Source organism: Miniopterus natalensis, chromosome 7 (genome assembly GCF_054644295.1).
Source record: "Miniopterus natalensis isolate mMinNat1 chromosome 7, mMinNat1.hap1, whole genome shotgun sequence".
Lineage (NCBI taxonomy): Eukaryota > Metazoa > Chordata > Mammalia > Chiroptera > Miniopteridae > Miniopterus > Miniopterus natalensis.
The window spans coordinates 52,946,020-52,964,602 of NC_142087.1; the positions used below are offsets into that span (position 1 = coordinate 52,946,020).

Below are 18,583 nucleotides of genomic sequence, written 5' to 3' on the forward strand. Positions count from 1 at the left end.
TTAAAGCATTGTGAAACCAGTTGAGGACGTAAAACTTATGATAGAGCCAGATAGTAGACCAAGGTAGGGGGTGTTTTCAACTAAGGCGAAGCTAATTGTGGATTTTTGTCTTGTCCAGTGGGGTGGGGATTTGGGAGGCAAGGTGATTTTGCCGGCTTGAATCTATTTGTCATCTCTTCCCACACCTGCTCTGTACCTGCCCTAACTTCACAGTGATGGCAGAGCCTATCTGGGTTTTTTTCTAGCTATTAAGGTAGAGAGATGTCCTATTTAGTAGAAATGCAACTAATTCCAAACACCGAACAGTGGATGAGACTAAGCCGCTGCCGCGATGCTGTGCTTCTTCCAGGATTCTGGCACATTTCCACGTCTCCCCAGATGACTACAGTGTGATTTTCACGGCTGGGAGCACGGCTGCTCTTAAACTGGTGGCAGAGGCCTTCCCGTGGGCGCCCCGGGGTCCGGAGAGCAGCGGGAGCCTGTTCTGTTACCTCACTGACAGCCACACCTCTGTGGTGGGCATGAGGACGGTCGCCACAGCCATGGGCGTCATTTCCATCCCGGTCCGGCCGGAGGATATGTGGTTGGCGGAGAAATGGGATGCTGGCACCAGCAACCCCGAGTGCCAGCTGCCGCATCTCTTCTGTTACCCAGCTCAGAGTAACTTTTCTGGAACCAGATACCCTCTGCCCTGGATAGGAGAGGTCAAGTCTGGGCAGAGGTGCCCCGTGAGCGCTCCTGGGCAGTGGTTCGTGCTGCTGGATGCGGCCTCCTACGTGAGCACCTCACCTTTGGACCTGTCGGTTCACCAGGCCGATTTCATTCCCCTCTCCTTCTATAAGATCTTTGGCTTCCCCACCGGCCTGGGGGCCCTGCTGGTGCATAATCGTATGGCTCCTTTGCTGAGGAAAACCTACTTTGGAGGAGGCACGGCTGCTGCGTACCTGGCAGGAGAAGACTTCTATGTCCCGAGACAGTCAGTGGCAGAAAGGTAACCTCCCCGTGGGAGTCGCTTGGGCGGAGTTCAGCAAGTCTGGCCTGTGCCGCCTGTAGGATTGTGCAGGGGACGAGGCCGAGCCATTGGGGTCAGGGGAGTTGTCTGCCACTGGCAGGGACAGATGTGGGAGGCAGAGGTGGAGGCTCAGTGAACTCTGCTCCTCTTTGTGGGCTCCTTCACCGCTGTGGGAGGATTAGGGCCTGCCGGTGAGGGCTGCAAGCAGAGAGGTGAAAGGATCTCAAGGGGGCAAGAAGGGTGGGCCACCGGGCCTTTGCACAGAGTGCTGGCAAGAAGTGATTTAAAAGATTTTGAACAAGTGTGCATACACATTGACAGCATAGCTGGTTTTTTTAGCAGCTGGAATCAGCTCAGCTTGGCCCTAGTTAATAAGAGGAATCAATTAAACCAGAGGCCACCAGGCTTGTGGGGCACTGTCAACAGTGGCCTCCCTGAGCCCCGCTGTCAGTTACAAGGGACATTTGAAAGCAGGCAGCTACTTGGCATCGAGCGGCGTAGGCCCCTGCTGGGGTTGTTGGTATATGTTTTCCTCTGGCCCTAGGGCAGGGGATGTGGGTTATGTTTGGGAATTTCCCAGAGTGGCGATGGCTGGGACCTGTAAGGTCTAATATGTGAGAGGGCGAAAATGGTAGCTGACTCTGGGTTCTGCTGGTTCCAACAGGAGGGGATTCCGTGGGGTTGGGACAGGTTGGGTCACCTTGCTGGTGCCTGAGAAGGCCTGGGGCCTAGATGGGAAGGTAGGTCAGATCCCCTACAGAACCAGGTGCAGACTCGAGGTCCTACAGAGAGGGGTGTGGCTTTGGCAGTAGAGTTATGGTCAAGTGTGTAGGCCCCACAGCTGGTTCACTGGGGAGTGAATCCTGGCTCCACCTCACACCAGCCGTGGGAACAGGGGCATGTGGCTTGATCTCTGCACCTCCTGTTTTTCCTATAAAGTGGGTCTCTAGCCCTGGCTGGTGTGGCTCAGTTGGCTGGAGCATCATCCTGAACACCAAAAGGTTGTGGGCTTGTTTTCTGATCAGGTTCGGGGTTCGATCCCTGATCGGGCCGTGTAAGGGAGGCAACTGATCGAAGTTTCTCACTCACATCGATGTTTCTCTCTCTCCCTTCCCCTCTCTCTAAAATCAATAAGCATGTCCTCAGGTGAGGTTTAAAGAAAAAAAGTGGGTCTATAAAAGGATACAACTCTTTAGAGCTAACGTAGGTGAAGCACCAAGATGGAGTTGGCATCAGTACCTTGTGAGGCTATTTGATGTCTTTCTTATTTAGAGCTTCTAAAAAATGGGGGGAATTCTAAAACGGGAACACTAATGTAAAACCTTTTGAATTCAAGTGTGGTAAGATAGCATGTAATGTAAGTAAGTGAGAAAAGAAAGACAGGCACAACGTGTAAATTAAAGGCAGAACACAGTGACAGCCCAAACTTGATTGCGCCCGTAGAGCACATGAAGGCAGAGAGAAGCCGGGCAGCTCATTCCAGGCAGGGTGTGGGTGGGTTGGGCTATTTTTCATTCATAATTAATTCTGTATGTCTATTAATTACCATTCATTATTGCAGTAGCAATATTTTGAGCAAATCTTATCCCTAGAATATTAAAATACAGAACACAATATTCTCGTTGAAAGCTTCAACTTGCATTTGGCTGCTCTTTGCCACCACCCTTTTTAAAAATCCTCACCTGAGGATATTTTTCAGAGAGAGTGGAAGGGAGAGAGTAAAACATTGATGGCACGTAGACTGGTTGCCTCCCGTAAGCACCCCAGCCAGGGCTGGAGATCGAGTCTGCAATCAAGGTACGTGCCCTTGGCCAGGAACAAACCCGGGCCCCTTCAGCCCTCAGGCCAACACTCTAACCACTGAGCCATACCACCTGGGGCACCACCATCCTTCATCCTGACGCTTGCTGAAACCTCCTCAGTGTCTCCCAGCTTCCCCAGCGCCTCTGCGGCAGCCAGAGGTGTCTCATCAAAGTCTAGGCTCCATCCTGTCACCCCTCTCTGCCCAGAGCCCTCGAGCCCCTGTGATCTCATCAGGGTGGCAGTCCTCTGACTGTATCTCCACCTTGTCCGCTCCCTCCTGGCCCCGTGGGCCTCCTTGCTGTTCGGGTGGCTGTGCCGGGCCCCAGCTCCGCTGGCTCAGGCTGTGTGCTGCACCTTCTGCCTGGGACGCTGTTCTCTCTGGAACTGTGAACTTACCTGTTTGAAAATGAGCGGTTTCCCCCTTCCTTACGTCCATTCTGTCTCTGCTCAAGTGATCTCCCTCGGACAGGACCTCCCCGGCCGTCTCGTCTAGAGCAGCTGCCAGCCCTCTGGCTTATGCATCTTCGATGCACCTGTTGCCACCTGGCTTGTTGCTTATTTGGCTTTTCTCTGTGTGTTTGCTGCTTGTTGTCCCTTGTCTCTGTGCCCTCAGGAGAGTGGAGCACCGTGAGGGCAGGGTTTTGCCTGTCGTGTTTCTGCCGCATCCTTAGCACCTAGAACAGTGCCCCACACTCAGTGCAATAAAGATTTGGTGAGTAGGTTGACTGAGTGAATAATTATAAAATTACATATGAACGCCTTGATAATCAGGAAGAGCTACATCTGCTGTATTGAGAGGCTCATAATTTTTGCCAAGGCCTGCGGTTCTGTGGGCTTTGGGATCACAGACCGTCGGGAAGAATCCCACTGCGCTGGTTGATCACACTGGATCGCTGCCCTGGCGGCGGCGCCCTCTTGAGGCCGAGTGCAGCATTGCAAGAGCCCACAGCGCTTGAGGTTTTGTCAAGTCCAAAGTCTTCCTGGGGGCAGCAGAGCCTCTCTCTGCTTGTTAATGTCTCAAGGTGGTTACGGTTACTGCTGCCGCCCACGCGGGGAAAGCTGCGGAGGGGGTCAGGGACAGAGGCAGCCTGGCGGGTCCTGGTGTGCAGAGTTAGGAGGCAGCAGACAGGAGGTGTTCATAGATTGCGGCTGAGCCTGGGATCACTGCATCCCCCGAAATGCACGTGGAGACGGGGCCACCGCGTGACCTCGCTCCTCTCACCCTGCTTACAGGTTTGAGGATGGCACCATCTCGTTTCTTGACGTGATAGCGCTCAAACATGGATTCGATGCCCTAGAGCGCCTCACAGGTAGGCAGATATTTTTATCCGTGTGGAATTGGTCCTGTGGCCCATGCGCTCCCGGGAGCCCCAGCGCCCCCGGGCGTGGTTTGGGTGAAGGGGGGTGTCTGTGTGAGTGGCACACAGCAGCTGTACCACGAATGCACTTAAAGCAGATTCTGAACTTCAGAAGGACTCCTGAGGCAAGAGCAAGAGACTGAGGCTTTTGTTCTTTTTGTCAGTTAAAAGAACATTGTTACAGGTAAGAGACATCCCAAATCAGGACATTAATAGCTTCACAAAAGCAGAGGAGACATCCCGGGTTCCTGCCCTGGGAATGGTTACAGATCCTGAGACCTTGCTCAGCTCTTACCTTGCTGGATCCTCCCTACAGCCCCACGGGGAGCTACGTGACGAGCCTGCTTTATCCACAGAGGAGCTTGTGCTCAGAGAGGTTAAGTGTCTTCCTCGGGGCCAGGGAATCTGGTAATTGGGAAGGCTAGGAGTTAAACCCAGGACCTACTAACGCTTAACCCTGAGCCTCCAGCCACTGTGTCTGCTGCTGGCCATTGCAGTGATGCACATTTTCCTACCCTGAGCATTTAGGGGGTGTGGGCAGATTGGGGTACTCACCACAGGCTGACACACAGACAGATGCCACTTTCCATAATATGGGGTTTGGCACAAAGGTACATGACTGGAAGAACCTCTATCTGGTGAGCCAGGCATCCGCCATCCTGCTGTGCCCTTGGGTGCTCCTTCTAGAGGCTGACCTTCAAGAACTGGGTGGCACTGCTTGTGCCATCCATGTGGAGATGGCCCTGTGGTGAACCAGGGGTGTGGCTTAGCGGTTAGGCAGCCCTCTCTCTTTCTCTAGTCATAATAATGGGGCCTGCAGGTCCTCCGCCTTACCCCAACCCTGGAGGCAGGCAGGACTCATGGGCAGAGAGAGGTGCCCTGCAGGGAGGTGAGTAGGCATCACCCAGGACAAAGAGGAGATAGTCAGGACAGACACTGAAAAAGGAACACTTTCCCAAGGAGAGATATTACCATGGTACCCAAAACACAAGTGACGGGGTCTGACAGGGTTAGGGGGCACGTTTGAAAGCAGATTGACAAACCCTGACTTTTCCAACTTAATGGTCTTTTTTTTTTTTTAAAGGATTGTGGTAAATGCTTAAGCAATGTTGTAAAAAATAAAAAAGAGGATGACCGGAATTCCTACGGGAAAATTCAGCAATGGTAAACTGTTGTTTAGTATCAGAGGCCTGAACTTTTATCGTTTGGGCAGTACCAAATATTTACAAGTATTTAAAATCATTACTCTCCGGCCCAAGTTTGCCAGCTATAATGATCTGATTTTCTTAAAAATGAGTGGGTAAGTTTTATATAAAGCTAGTAATTCTCTTTGATATTTTATCGTTGTTTTTGAGGTGGAATGGAGAACATAAAGCAGCACACCTTTACCTTGGCTCAGTACACCTACAGTGCCCTGTCCTCTCTCCAGTACCCCAACGGGGCTCCTGTGGTGCGGATTTACAGCGACTCTGAGTTCAGCTCGCCAGAGGTTCAGGGCCCAATCATCAATTTTAATGTGCTCGATGACAATGGGAACATCATTGGTTACTCCCAGGTGGGTTGCCTTTCCATCTCACTGACCTGTTCACACCAGAATTGCTCTTGCCTGGAACTCGGCAGCCTCCCCAACCCTAAAATGTGCAGCCGTGCCTCTGGACCTTTGCAGTAGCTGTGGCGAAGCCCAGGCAGAGGCCACTGCCCTTCCTAAGAGGCTCTTCACTGTGGCTTACACACAGTTTTGAATGAGTATGGCTGTTTAGTTCTTCAGCTCTCTTTATTCAGCCAGAAATAGTCAATTTCAAGTGGGAAGAGAGAGGCCGAGTCTCTGATAGCAGAGGGAAGGGACAGCTGAGAGCTGCGAGCAAGGTAAACACCCTAAAGTCATGCAGACAGAAAAGCATTGCAGCCTGAACACCATGTCAGAGGTCATTCTGTGTACAGACAGCTTGGTATTCCCAGTGGCACACGAGAACCTGTCACAGTGTCGCATAAAATCATGGGCCTGTTTCCACCACCTTTTTGCATGTTGCTTGCAACTCAGAACTCTCTCTCTTTTTTTTTTCTTATGACAAGTGGAAACAATGTTCTTAGTACCACAAAAGTCCTTATTTCTGCCACAGTTCATGAATGTTATAAGTTCAAAGGATTTGATAGGTTGGTTATAAAATTGTTTCTACAGGTAAAACCTTTGTGTCCATTTTCTCATGAAAATAGTACTAACTGTTTTGTACGTTTGGGAACTGCTTGCGTTCTTGCAACAGTTGAGTAAACTGGTCACCGCCTTGTCCTTTAAAGAGTCCAAAGCCACACCAAGCACTCAGACATGGCAGTCGGTGATCACTAGATGGAACTCCTGAGATTTCATGATCAGCTCTATCTCCATATTACTGAACTATTCGCCAAGGCTAAAGGAGCAGAGTTGTTTTTTGGAGGCCTCTTAGTGCAGCCCAGAGAACAGCTTCTTCTCATTCTGACAGTCCAGGGAGACAGCCATGGTCTTGACAAGGGAGACACACCAGGCTGACTGCATGGTGACCTGTGGCGCAGCAGCGGGGCCAGCAGTTCTGTGATTCATCCCAAAGTTAGGACATTATGAAAAGCAAATTGATAACGCACAGTGTCGACACAGTAGTGTTTGGAGTCCAGGCTGTGAGCCCAGGTGGGGCTGCTCTGAGTGGCAGCCCAGCTGGGCCTGGACCAGCCCTGAGGCACAGGGATGCCACGGAGCTGCCCCGCGTCCCGGCTGCACTCGGATTCTGTACTTGGAATTTGGCCTGAACTTCATATTTTATCAGTAATGTTTTATAAAATGTGTTTAGTAAACTTGTGATAGATCATGGCACTTTAGAGCGAAATTGCAGGCTCCTATTGTCATTTTATTGTTAGGAAAGAGAGGTCCAAATATGGATCTGAAGGTCTCTCCCAGGCAATCAGAGTGAAACTGGACATTCCTAACACGGGTCCCATGTTGCATTTAACCCGCAGGTGGAAAAAATGGCCAGTCTTTACAACATCCAAGTGCGAACTGGCTGCTTCTGTAACACTGGGGCCTGCCAGAGGCACCTGGGGATCAGTGACGAGATGATCAAGAAATATCTTCAGGTTGGTATCAGGCCCTGTGGCCCAAACACCTGTCAGCGACACCCCATGGTGGTGCCTCTAACAGTACTGGAGGCTGGTCACTTGTCTGGGGTGGGGGCTGGTTCATTTTTCTAAGCCCCCTCTGTGGATGTGCAAAGGAAAAGGGGTCAATAAAAATAGAAAATCCTTCAAGATAATATCTCTGTGAAAGTCATTTTTTACTTTGAAGGCAAAAATGTAAAGGCTGAAGAGGAGTTTTAGCATGGGGCAAGCATGAGTGGGAATGTGCTCATACATGCAGAGGACCCTTGACTAGTTCAGTCCTATCAAGGTGAAAATCTCCAAGCTAGTTACCTCGTCTCTGGGCTGGTGAGGAGAGGAACCCTTCCAGGGGCATCCTGCATCTCCCGGATCCCCTCCCTCCCCTCCTCCCCCTGGGCTAAGGTTTTTCACTTCAAGGTACATATATAGCCTGTTTTGAACCATTTCATAAGAACAGTTTGAGTGGCTAAGAGACCTTATTTATTTCAGAATAGCGTCTAACTTAAGTTTTGTTTGGTTGCTACTAAGTATTGTATATACAGCACTAGATCCCAACCAACCATGAACTGAGTTTTATTTAAAAAGAGAGAGGGGGAAGCTCAGAACACAAACAAAGAAGTTCCAGATATAATATTTGATCCTGTGGAATGCTGTGGCCCCACCTCTTTGGATGCCTGACCTGGATTTAGTGCTGGGGGAGGAAGGCGTCCAGGGCAGTGGCCAACACCAGGTAGCTGAGCTTGGAGAGGCATGGGGACCTCTTGCCTTTCTTTTCCCACTGCCCAGCAGGGACGCTCAAGCTTCCTTTGGCTTTTGTAGTGGCCTCAGGATGGTGGTTCATAGGGGCAGCATCTCTGTCTTGCCCTGTTGTCAAAGGACAGCTCTCAGGGATGCTGGCCTCCCGTAGGTTCTGCGGAGTGGGCAGCAGGTGTCTCTCCCACCTCAACCCCGGGTGGACCACGAAGTTGACCCCTCAGTGCTTCTGATGCTTTGGGCTGTATTTCGATACCTCTCTCTGTGAGTTGGCTCTGTGCGCAGCTCTGGGTAAAGGCTTTCCATGAAGTATTTTGTTTAAGCTTTTAATGACCCCTTGAAATTGGTGTTGACCCCGATTTACACTTGAGCAAAGTGAGATCTAGAAAGTTAGCCCCTGTGCTTGTGAAACTACGTCTCAGGCCCCCTGCATATGTTAGGGTTGCAACTCTGTTTTCTGGGTCAATTTTATTTTACCAAATGAACAAAATTTGTTTTGCAAAACTGTTTCCAATTTATCTGTGAGGAATGGCTGAACTAGTTCCCTTTTCCTCCAGGCTGGTCATGTCTGTGGAGATGACGTGGATCTCATAGATGGCCAGCCTACAGGGTCTGTGAGGATTTCCTTTGGATACATGTCTACTCTTGAGGATGCCCAAGCCTTTCTCAAGTTCATCATAACCACCCGACTGCACCCGTCAAGTGGCCAGCTGGTCCCTCAGGCCACCCCCGGGGAGGCTGAAGCCATACTAGCAGAGAGCGAGGCTCAGAACACTGTGGACAGATGTCGCCCCTCATCCCAGGAAGACGCCCCCACAGCCTCCAGGGTTTGGAATGACTTGCCCACTGCTTTGGGTGCTGTGTGTTTGCAACCACCTCTGCCAGAGGCCACCAGGACCCCGCAGACCCCTGCAGAGAAAGCTGCAGGAGTCCTTGATGGGGACCTTGAGCCACATGTCATCACCAACCTTTTCCTCTACCCGATCAAATCCTGTGCCGCGTTTGAGGTAAGGATTTTAATGCCAGAATAGAGAGTGCTTCTTTTTTGTTTACTTTATAATGTTTTTTTTTGACATAGTGAAGTAAAAAGTACAGAAAGTGAAGAAAAATATGCAGAAAACCCTACTCAAGTTCAGAGTATTGTGACATATGAAGAAGAGCCATTCTCATTCTGCCTTTCTTGGTTTCGGCTGACTTTCGAACATGGCTCCGCTTGCAGGGATCCTTGAGAGGACCCTGTTTCTGAGGGGTGAACACCTAGCTACTGTTAATAATTATGGATATAATGTTCACCGAATGCATGGGCTGGCTCCCTACGGAAGCATTTTATGTATTTTGTTTCCTTTGATTCTTAAAACAGTAATATGAGGTGCATGGTAATATCATCCCGATTTTATAGATATGGAGCCTGAGGGCTACTGAGGTTAAGTGCTTTACCCAGTTCACCTGCTAATAAATGACAGAGCAAGGATTTGAACCCAGGTTTGCTGACTCCTTGGGTCCATGCTCTTATGTGACTTGTTCTGCTCAGCCCTCCCTGTAGAAGTGAACTATGTTATGTCCTAAAATCAGCTGTCCTGCAGGTCACCGAGCTGGGAGACTGGAGTGCCTACCTTAATATCACCCTGCTGTGGCCCAAGTGAGGCCATCTTTATAATCTATGTGTGTCCCCAAGTCCCTGGCAAAGGTCCCGGACTCCTGAGCCTCTTGGGTGACAGGCTCTCTGGCTCTTGGTCAGGGCTGTTTGTCACCTGCATTTCAGGGTGGTCCCACAGAAGCCTGTCCTCCAGTCTGAGGTTGCAAGCAAGCAAGTTCACCGCCACCTTCATATGGAGGCAGGCGAGGAATCCACGTTTCCCTTGTGTATCAGGACTCTGTTTTCACAGCTGGGTCATGTTCCGTAGGACAGCTACATTGCACAGGTAGAATGGGCAGGAATTAGTAGTCCATTTTACAGATGAGGACACTGAGTCTCAGTAGGGTTTATACATTGCTAAGGGTCCTCCATGCAGAAACTACATACTGAACACCTGCTGCCTGCCAGCCTGTGGGCCAGAGCCTGGTGGACCGTGATGAGCAAAATGGAAATGGTTCCTTCCCTTGGGAAGGACTATGTCTCAGAAGGGAAACAGACACAGACCAAACACCACCCGAGTGAATGGAATCACACTGCTGATAAAGGCCGAGAAGGCAAAGGTGGGGTATGCCAGGGAGAATCCCCGTGGGTCGATGACATAGTCCATTCAGGCTGCTGTAGCGAAGTCCTGTCAACTGGGTGGTTAATAAACAGAAATTATTTCTCACAGTCTGGAGGCTGGAAATGCAACATCAAGTCACGGGCAGATTTGGTGCCTGGTGAGGGCACACTTTGGGTTGACTCCTGCATCCCTTTGACATTTTTTTTGAGCACTACCTTACTTTTCTCGCACTACAAGGTGCTTCTGTCTCATCTAATATATCCCCTGACCTATCCCTAGAATCACCTGTTTCTCCAAGGAGTCCTGGTTCTTTCTATTGAAGAATGATGTTAGAATGCAAGACCTGAGCTCTGGGTATAATTTATATTTTAATTTTGTGGAGAGATGAAAATGCAGGAAAACCATCACACTTAATGTGGATCCACTCAGTAACCATTCCAGGGTAGCCGCAAGTTGTGCAAGAAATATGTCTCCAGTCTCAGGATCTGCCCGTCCGGGCAGCCAGCACTGTGGCGGGGATGCGGAAAGCAGGAGAGATGGAGGCCGTGGGGAGGGGATCTGGGAGGCCAGGGGGTGGAGATTTACTTTACACCTTTGTTCTCTCTGAACGTTGCACTGTGCACATGCATTGCCTACTTAAAAGGCAGGCTGAAGTGGAGAAGGGTGGAAAGTGGATCTCTAGGGTGAGCGGAAGGTGTCGTGATCCTACACTGTCTCCTTTGCACTGTCCCCTTTGTCTTTCTTTTCTTCCCCCTTCCTTCCTTCAAGGGTATGTGCCGAATCCCGAGGTGCATCTGTATGTGTGCAGCCACTGGGCAATACTGTGAAGGTCATTTCTGAGGAGCCCTGACCTAAAATGTGCTTCCTTTTTGGGTAGGTGACCACGTGGCCTGTAGGAAGTCAAGGGCTGCTGTATGACCGGAGCTGGATGGTTGCGAATCACAATGGCATTTGCCTGAGTCAGAAGCACGAGCCCCGGCTCTGCCTGATCCAGCCCTTCATTGACCTGCAGCAAAGGGTCATGGTCCTTAAAGCCAAAGGTATGGAGACTGGGTGCATTTTCACAATGCGGCTGTCGAGAGGGGCTTTAATACTCACGTGCAAGTAAGATGATGGCATTTCCTCTACCGAATGTTAAAATAACCTGAAAGTGAAGTGATGTTTGGAAGAGACAAGAAAAAGTTTGTTCCTCTGTGTTATGGGAATTTTCTGGGGAAAGATAAAGGTCTGAGGGTACAGTCAGAAAGTAAAGAGGTATAACTTTTGAAATGATATGATGTGCTTTTCACTTACATTCCTTTTAAAACCTTCAGTCATCATAATACAGGGCCGGGCCAAAGTGGGTTTCCAGTTGTTCCTATGGAGAAAGACACTCAGGTTATGATTATTGCAACAGCTTCATTAACTCAAAACAATGTCACACTGGCAGAGTGCACTTAGGTACAATCTCGTAAGTGCGCAAATGGCTGGCCTTCATTATTTACACATTTCTTGGAGTCTTTGAAAATCAGTCAGCAAACCTGAATTCCAGTGACCTCCTTGGGTTAGCCCCACTGCCTCCTGAGGTGGTTGAATCCAAACCTGCTTTTGCCTTCCCCTGTATGTACTGCAAGCTTTCATTCTCCGTGCTGACTTTTATTATAGACTATCTGCATGTGTGTAAGTACAGACCAGCTCTGTCCAACGGGGCTTTCTGTGACGGGGGAAATGTTCATTGCCTGTGTTGTCCAGTTTGGTAGCCATCGGTCACATGCGGCTACTGAGCACTTGAAATGTGGCTAGTGGGACTCCAGAACTGAATCTTAAATTTTAATTTTAATTTACATTGCTACATGTGGCTACTGGCTACAGTGTTAGCACAGGTACAGGGAGTAACATGATATATGATTATAGCACCCGATTGTAACAAATCTTAACATTTGTCCACATTTGCTTTAGATCCCCTCCTCCCCCTCATCCTGTCCAACTTCTGTCTCTCCTCCTCCCTCTCCTGCTCCTTTTAAGAAACAAAAACATTACAGATATAGCTGAAATTCCCTGTACTTCTCCCTGGTCTCACTCCTTCCTCGCCCTATATACTGTTTGTAGAATATTCCAATGTCTCTCCTAACTTGTAGATGCACTTTTGTGATATGTCACATTTCCATATACTCACAATTGTGTTTCTTGGCTGTAGGTATTCTTTCTGGTTGCAGTGGTTTGTTTTTCCTTGAACCACTAGGCCAAAGTTATTATTAAGGCTACAGAGGAGTCTTGATATCTGGCAGGGCATGTCTTTCTACCTCATTCTTCCAAATTGTCTTGGCTATTCTTGGCCTTTGTTTCCTGTGAGGATTTTAACACGTGCACGGGCTTGTGTAGCCACTCCCACAATCAAGAGACAAAACAGTTTTATCACCCCAGGCAACTCCCTCATGCTGTCCCTTAGTGGTGTCTCTTCTCCCTACCCTTAATACCTGGCAATCAGAGATCTCTGTCACTGTAGTTTTATTTTTGAGAATGTCATATAAATAAAGTCATACAGTATATGATGTTTTGAGATTGGCTTCTTTCACTCGGTACGATACCTTTGAGGTCCAGGTAAATTATTGCATGTATCAATAGCTCATTTTTTATTGCTGAGTAGTATTCCACTATATGGATATATCAGAATGTGTTTATCCATTCATCTGTTGATAGACATTTGAGTTGTTTCCAGTTTTGAGTAATTATAAACAGAGCTGCTATAAGCATTCACGTGCAAATTTTTGGGTGAACAGAAGTTTTCATTTTCTAGAATAATTACTTAGGAGTGGGTTGCTGGCTCCTATGGTAAGAGTATGCCCACTTTTAAAAGAAACTGCCAAACCATTTTCTAGAATGACTGTACCATTTTGCTGTTTTTCTAAATACTTTCTGATTTTCCTGACTACTGGTTCTGTTTATTACTGAGAGAGGAGTGAAGTTCCCAACTGCAGTTGTGGATTTGTCTATTTTTCCCTTTTAGTGCTGTTTTTGCTTCATTAAGCTGTTCTTTCTTTAACTAATGTCCCTCTTTACACATGGTAATTTCCTTTTTTATGAAGTATGAAACTCTTTGTGTAATACTAATATAGTCATTCAGCTCTCTTTTGATTAGTGTTTGCAAGGTGTACTATTTCCCACTCTTTCATTTATTTCTTTTAGTATTATTGTATTTATTTAACATACCGCAAAATATTTCTGTTTAAAGTATACAGTTCATTAGGTTTTTTTTGTATATTCACAAGGTTGTACAGCCATCACTGCAATGAATCTTAGAACTTTTTCATCACCCTAAAAGGGAAATTCTATCCCCGTTATTAGTCACTCCCCATTTCCAGCCTCATCCCCATCCCCTGGCAACCACTAATCTACTTTCTGTTTCTATGGATTTGCCTGTTCTGGATGTTTCATATAAATGGAATCATACAATGCATAACTGACTTCTTTCACTTAGCATAATGTTTTCAAGGATCATTCATACTGTTGAATACTATTCCATTGTGTGGATATCTATGAATATCTGTGTACAAATTACCGTGGAGTTATACCTAGGAATGAAACTGATGGACCATATGGTAACTCTATTTTTAGCATTTCCAAAGTGGCTGCGTCACCATTTTACATTCCCACTAGCCATGCGTAAAGGTTCCAGCTTGTCCACACCCTCCTCAACACTTGCTATTTTCTGTTGTTGGTTTTTAATAGCCATCCTAATGGGTGTGTAGTGGTATCTCATGTCACTTTGATTTGCATTTCCCTAATAATAATGATGTAGACCATCTTTCATGTAGTTATTGGCCACTTGTATCTCTTCTTTAAAGATATCTATTCAGTCTTGGCCGAGCGTGGCTTAGCGGTTGAGCATCGGCCTAGGATCCAGGAGATCTCAGTTCGATTCCCATGAGCTCGATCCCCAGTCAGGGGCCTGCAGGAGGCAGCCTATCAGTGACTCTCATCATTGATGTTTCTATCTCTCTCTTTCCCTCTTCTTTCCTCTCTCTGAAATCAATAAAGATATATTTTAAAAAAAATATATTCAAATTCTTTGTTTATTTATTTTTGAATTGAGTTGTAAGAGTTCTTTATATGTCCTGGTACAAATCCCTTTCAGATCTAAGATTTTCAATTATTTTATCTTATTCTATAGACTGTCTTTTCCTCTGCTTGATGCCTCCATTTCACTCTCAGTCTGCCTGTACCATTATGTTCAGAGTGAGTGGCTGTATCCAGCAGGTAGCTGGCTCATGCTTTGTTTTAATCCATTTTGAAAATCTCTGTATTCTCATTGCTGTGTCCTGTTGGGATTCTGATTGCAAAATCACATACTTTACAATTATATATTTATAATTATATTTTGATTTTAATGCCATATATTCATTTAAGGAGGATTTATTTCATATAATATTGCCTTTTATATGTAAATAGTATTTTTATTTATTTAAGACTTTTCAATTACTCCAAAATTTTCATAATATTTTCCAGAAATTTTTTGCACATTTTTTTGGTTATATAATAGTTTATTTGAGTATTTTGAACACTATTTTTTTTCCATTAAATGTTTTAATTGGTAATTAATGCCATATAGAAACACTATTGATTTTTGGATATCAATGTTTTATCCAGTACTTTCTCTGAATTCCTGTTAATTTTATTAGTTGATCTGAAAATTTTCTCACATGTTCTATGCAAATAGGCATACCATCTTCTAATAATTGTAGAATTATTACAATTTTTTTCTAATTTTTGCTTTTTTTTTTTTAATCTTACTTCATTGGCTAGGCCTTCTTGTGTAATGTTGGAACAGTGATGGAAGGTATCCTTCTTTATTATTGATTTGAATAGAATGCTTCTAAAGTCTCAAAAATAAGAATGGTGTTTAGTGTAGGTATGTGATTGATTTGGTTTACCAGGCTGAGTACTTTTCTTATTTAGCCAAAAGTTTTGTCATGAATAATAGTCCTTACTGAATGCTTTTCCCGCATCTGTAGGTTACCACATTTTTCTCCTGTATTCTATTAGTGTGATGTCTTACATTAGCAGACTGTCCCGCACTGAACTATCCTTGTGCTCTTAGGGGAGAGAAAACACTACTTGGCACTGATGTGTTGATCCGTTTGGTTTGCTGATACTTCGTTTATTATTTCTGTACCTATTTTTATTAGTGAGATTGATGTTACCTTCTTTTATTGTATTTTTCTTGTTCAAGTTCAGCTACCCAGGATAATAATATACAAAAAGATTTGAGTGGATTATTCCACTTTCTATTCTCTGAGTAGTACATATGTACATGAGTGTTAATAAATAGTATTCTTTAACCTGTTACATACAGGTATTATATACTTCTTTATATGTATGATGTATATATAACAAGTAAAAATAATAGCTTTCCAATCCCACTGACGTAGTAACAGATTGTTGGAGATGATGATTGGTGCAGGACTCCAATTTGATGCCGACTCCTAGGGCTATTGAGAATTGACACTATGCTGACATCTTTGCAGAATGAGTCTTTATGACTGCCTGTCTATTTTTAAATAATTTTAGGTGGTTTAGAAAACAATGACCTTGGGATGTGGAGTCATCTAGAGGTAGGGGAAACTTTCAAAGGGATTTATAGTGTTCCAGGGACCGTAGATGTGGCTGCCCAATGCAGGGTCTCCCTTGACAAAGCTGCTCAATGCACATGCTGTTGGTGGTACTGATCATGCCGAAGAGAATTTCTGTGTTATACAGAGATTTTCAAGACCCAGACAATCATTCGATTCAACCAACTTCCGGGGTCATTAAGATTCTTGTATACATCGTAATGGACTTTGACTTACATAGCTGTTCTTTTTGCTTGATGATAAATTTTTCTCTAACCTTTGTTCATCAGGAATGGAGCCTATACAGGTGCCTCTTGAGGAAAATGGTGAACAGGTTCGGATTTGCCAAAGCAAGGTCTGTGCGGACAGGTGAGACTCTGCAGCAGGTGAAAATCTCCGGTCCATCTGCAGGTGGCAGGAAGGAGACGAGTCCATCAGCTGCTACCTTCCCTGGCGCACTCCACTCCCATCACACTGGCTCCTTGCTGTTCTTCAAACCTACCACACACGCTCCCTTCTGGACTTTGCACTCTGTTTCCTCTGCTTGGAATGCTCTTCCCCTATTTATACCTCCACGGGGCTCGCTCCCTCACTTCCGTCAGTCTCACTTCCATCAGGTCTCTGCTGAAGAGCCCCTTTCTCAGGGGCCACCTGAGCTCCCACAGGATCAGCCCCTCCCTCTCTGCTTACCCTGCTGCATTCTTCTTTGCATTTACTGTTTCCCAGCATTTATCTGTAGTCCCTCCGGCTAGAATGCTGACCCGAGGGAGCAGAACTCAGTCCGTGTTGCTTCCTGCAGAGTCTGGAACAGCGGTGTCGGGGAGGCGGGGTGAATGAGAAACATTCAGAGGAGGCATGGTGGAGCTTGGGTGGGTGGCTGCTGTAGAGTGGTGAGGGCAGGGACCTGATTTGTATTTTGAAAAGACTGTCTTGTGGGTGTAAAATAGTCGGAAGGGCATCAGGGTGCAAGTGGGAAGGCCGGCTGAGACAAGATCGAGGCTTGGGCCAGCGTCGGGGAAAATCGGGTGGGTGTCAGACATGTATTCTGGAGGTAGACTTACCTGAACTAGCCGATGGATTGGATGTGGAGTCTGAGGGTGTATAATTTTCAGGTGCTGACCCATAAGTTATATTTTATCTGGTTGTGGATTATTGCCTGATCTGAGTAACCGATGATAAATCATCTGCTAAATTCTAGGAAATGTAGAAAGTGAAGTTGAATATAATAATAACATTTCTATTTTATTTCTTGATTGTGAATGTTTATAAATCTGTTTATTGAATATATTGAAAACCTGCCTCCCTTTTTATGTAAATTTAACCTGGACCCTCAAACATGTGCAATAGCAAACTTTCTGAGGCAATAGGTTCCTAGCCCATCTGATACCCCACCCAATTTACTCCCCAAATACAGTTCACTGTAACAGCTCACTAAAGATTTATATATAGAAGGCTTTAAAAACACTAATTACCTATTAGTTGACACAATGAGCTCATTAGTGGGTGTTTGTGCGCAGTAGATCGGGGTACTGCATACTATGAAATCTGATTACATTTACTTCTGCACTGCCTCATATCATGTCAGTCATAAAATGATATGTTAAATAATAAAGCTATATCTAAATTGGGCTCCAGGTTTTAAGGTCCCTGGGCCTCACTGGGGTGATGAAGGGCTACACCTCAGGAAAGGGTGAAGGCGTAACAGCATTGTGGCGCTGGGTCGTCCTGGAGCCGGGAGCTGAGCCCAGTGTGCGTCTTTTGACCAGTACCTGTGCCAATAAACAGTCACTGTAGCAGCGAGGGCAGTGAATCTTGGGTAAACATTTTTGCCTGTCGCTGTTGTAAATCTTCTCAAAGGCAGAAATATAGCCATTTAGGAACACCTGCAGTTACTTATCAGGCTCACCCCTGGACATTTCATTTAGCTGCATCTGAGAAGGATGCTATTTTTTTCGTTAATAAAGCTTTTCAGGTAGCTAGAAGTTAGGCTGCTTATGCTCGGAACCGTGAGTACGTAATATAATGAAAATGGAATTTGTTGCAACCTCTCAAAGCGCCAGAGAGAATGTGCTACAAAGTGAGGTTTCATTCTGTTCTTCCCTTCCTAGAAAAGAAAGGCAACTATTTTTCTCAGTAAAAATCAAGGATAAGATATGTTTTCAATAATATCTGTCTTATAATCCCAGTGTAGGATATTAGTAATTTTTCCTTATAAATTCTGGTGATGCACAAATTAAAAAATTCTTAAATTTGGAAAAAATTTTAGAAGATTGGAGAGTTTTAAAAAACCAGATCGATAAATGTACTTACATTGGGAATTTATAGGTATAGTGGCTTTTTCACAAACCAAACGTGTCAGTCCATGTGGTCTGGCTGTGAGAGAAAATATTACAGTCAGGCCCATAGTGAAAAAAACCAAGACATGTCTGGGTGCAAGGGCTTCTTAAAGCAAAATAATGCTCTGGAGAGTCTCAAATTCCAAGGTTTGTTTTCTCAGTGGCCGTAATTAATATAAACAAGGTCTTCCAAGGGGAACTTCTAAATCTTTTTATCTGACCTTAAAGCTTTGCACTAGCCCCAGATCTCAGGTCTTCCTGTGCCTTGGAAATCTCCCTACAGCTTCTCAAGCACACTGTCACTTTAGGCTTCCTTCTGGTTGGGGGCTCAATTATTTATATTTATATTTAATTATATATATTATATTATATTATATTATATTATATTTTATATTATATTATAATGTTATAT

At 45.8% G+C, this 18,583-nt stretch overlaps 1 protein-coding gene across 1 annotated transcript in view; it reads left to right on the forward strand.

Annotated features, from left to right (window-relative positions):
- MOCOS (molybdenum cofactor sulfurase) overlaps positions 1–18,583 on the forward strand; it is a 41,766-nt gene that overhangs the window by 10,121 nt on the left and 13,062 nt on the right. The window contains exons 4-10 of the mRNA XM_087819309.1: positions 350–991; positions 4,049–4,125; positions 5,529–5,728; positions 7,159–7,275; positions 8,607–9,056; positions 11,125–11,287; positions 16,126–16,204. Of these exons, the coding sequence (XP_087675435.1) occupies positions 350–991; positions 4,049–4,125; positions 5,529–5,728; positions 7,159–7,275; positions 8,607–9,056; positions 11,125–11,287; positions 16,126–16,204 (1,728 nt within the window). The remainder of the gene's footprint in view (positions 1–349; positions 992–4,048; positions 4,126–5,528; positions 5,729–7,158; positions 7,276–8,606; positions 9,057–11,124; positions 11,288–16,125; positions 16,205–18,583) is intronic.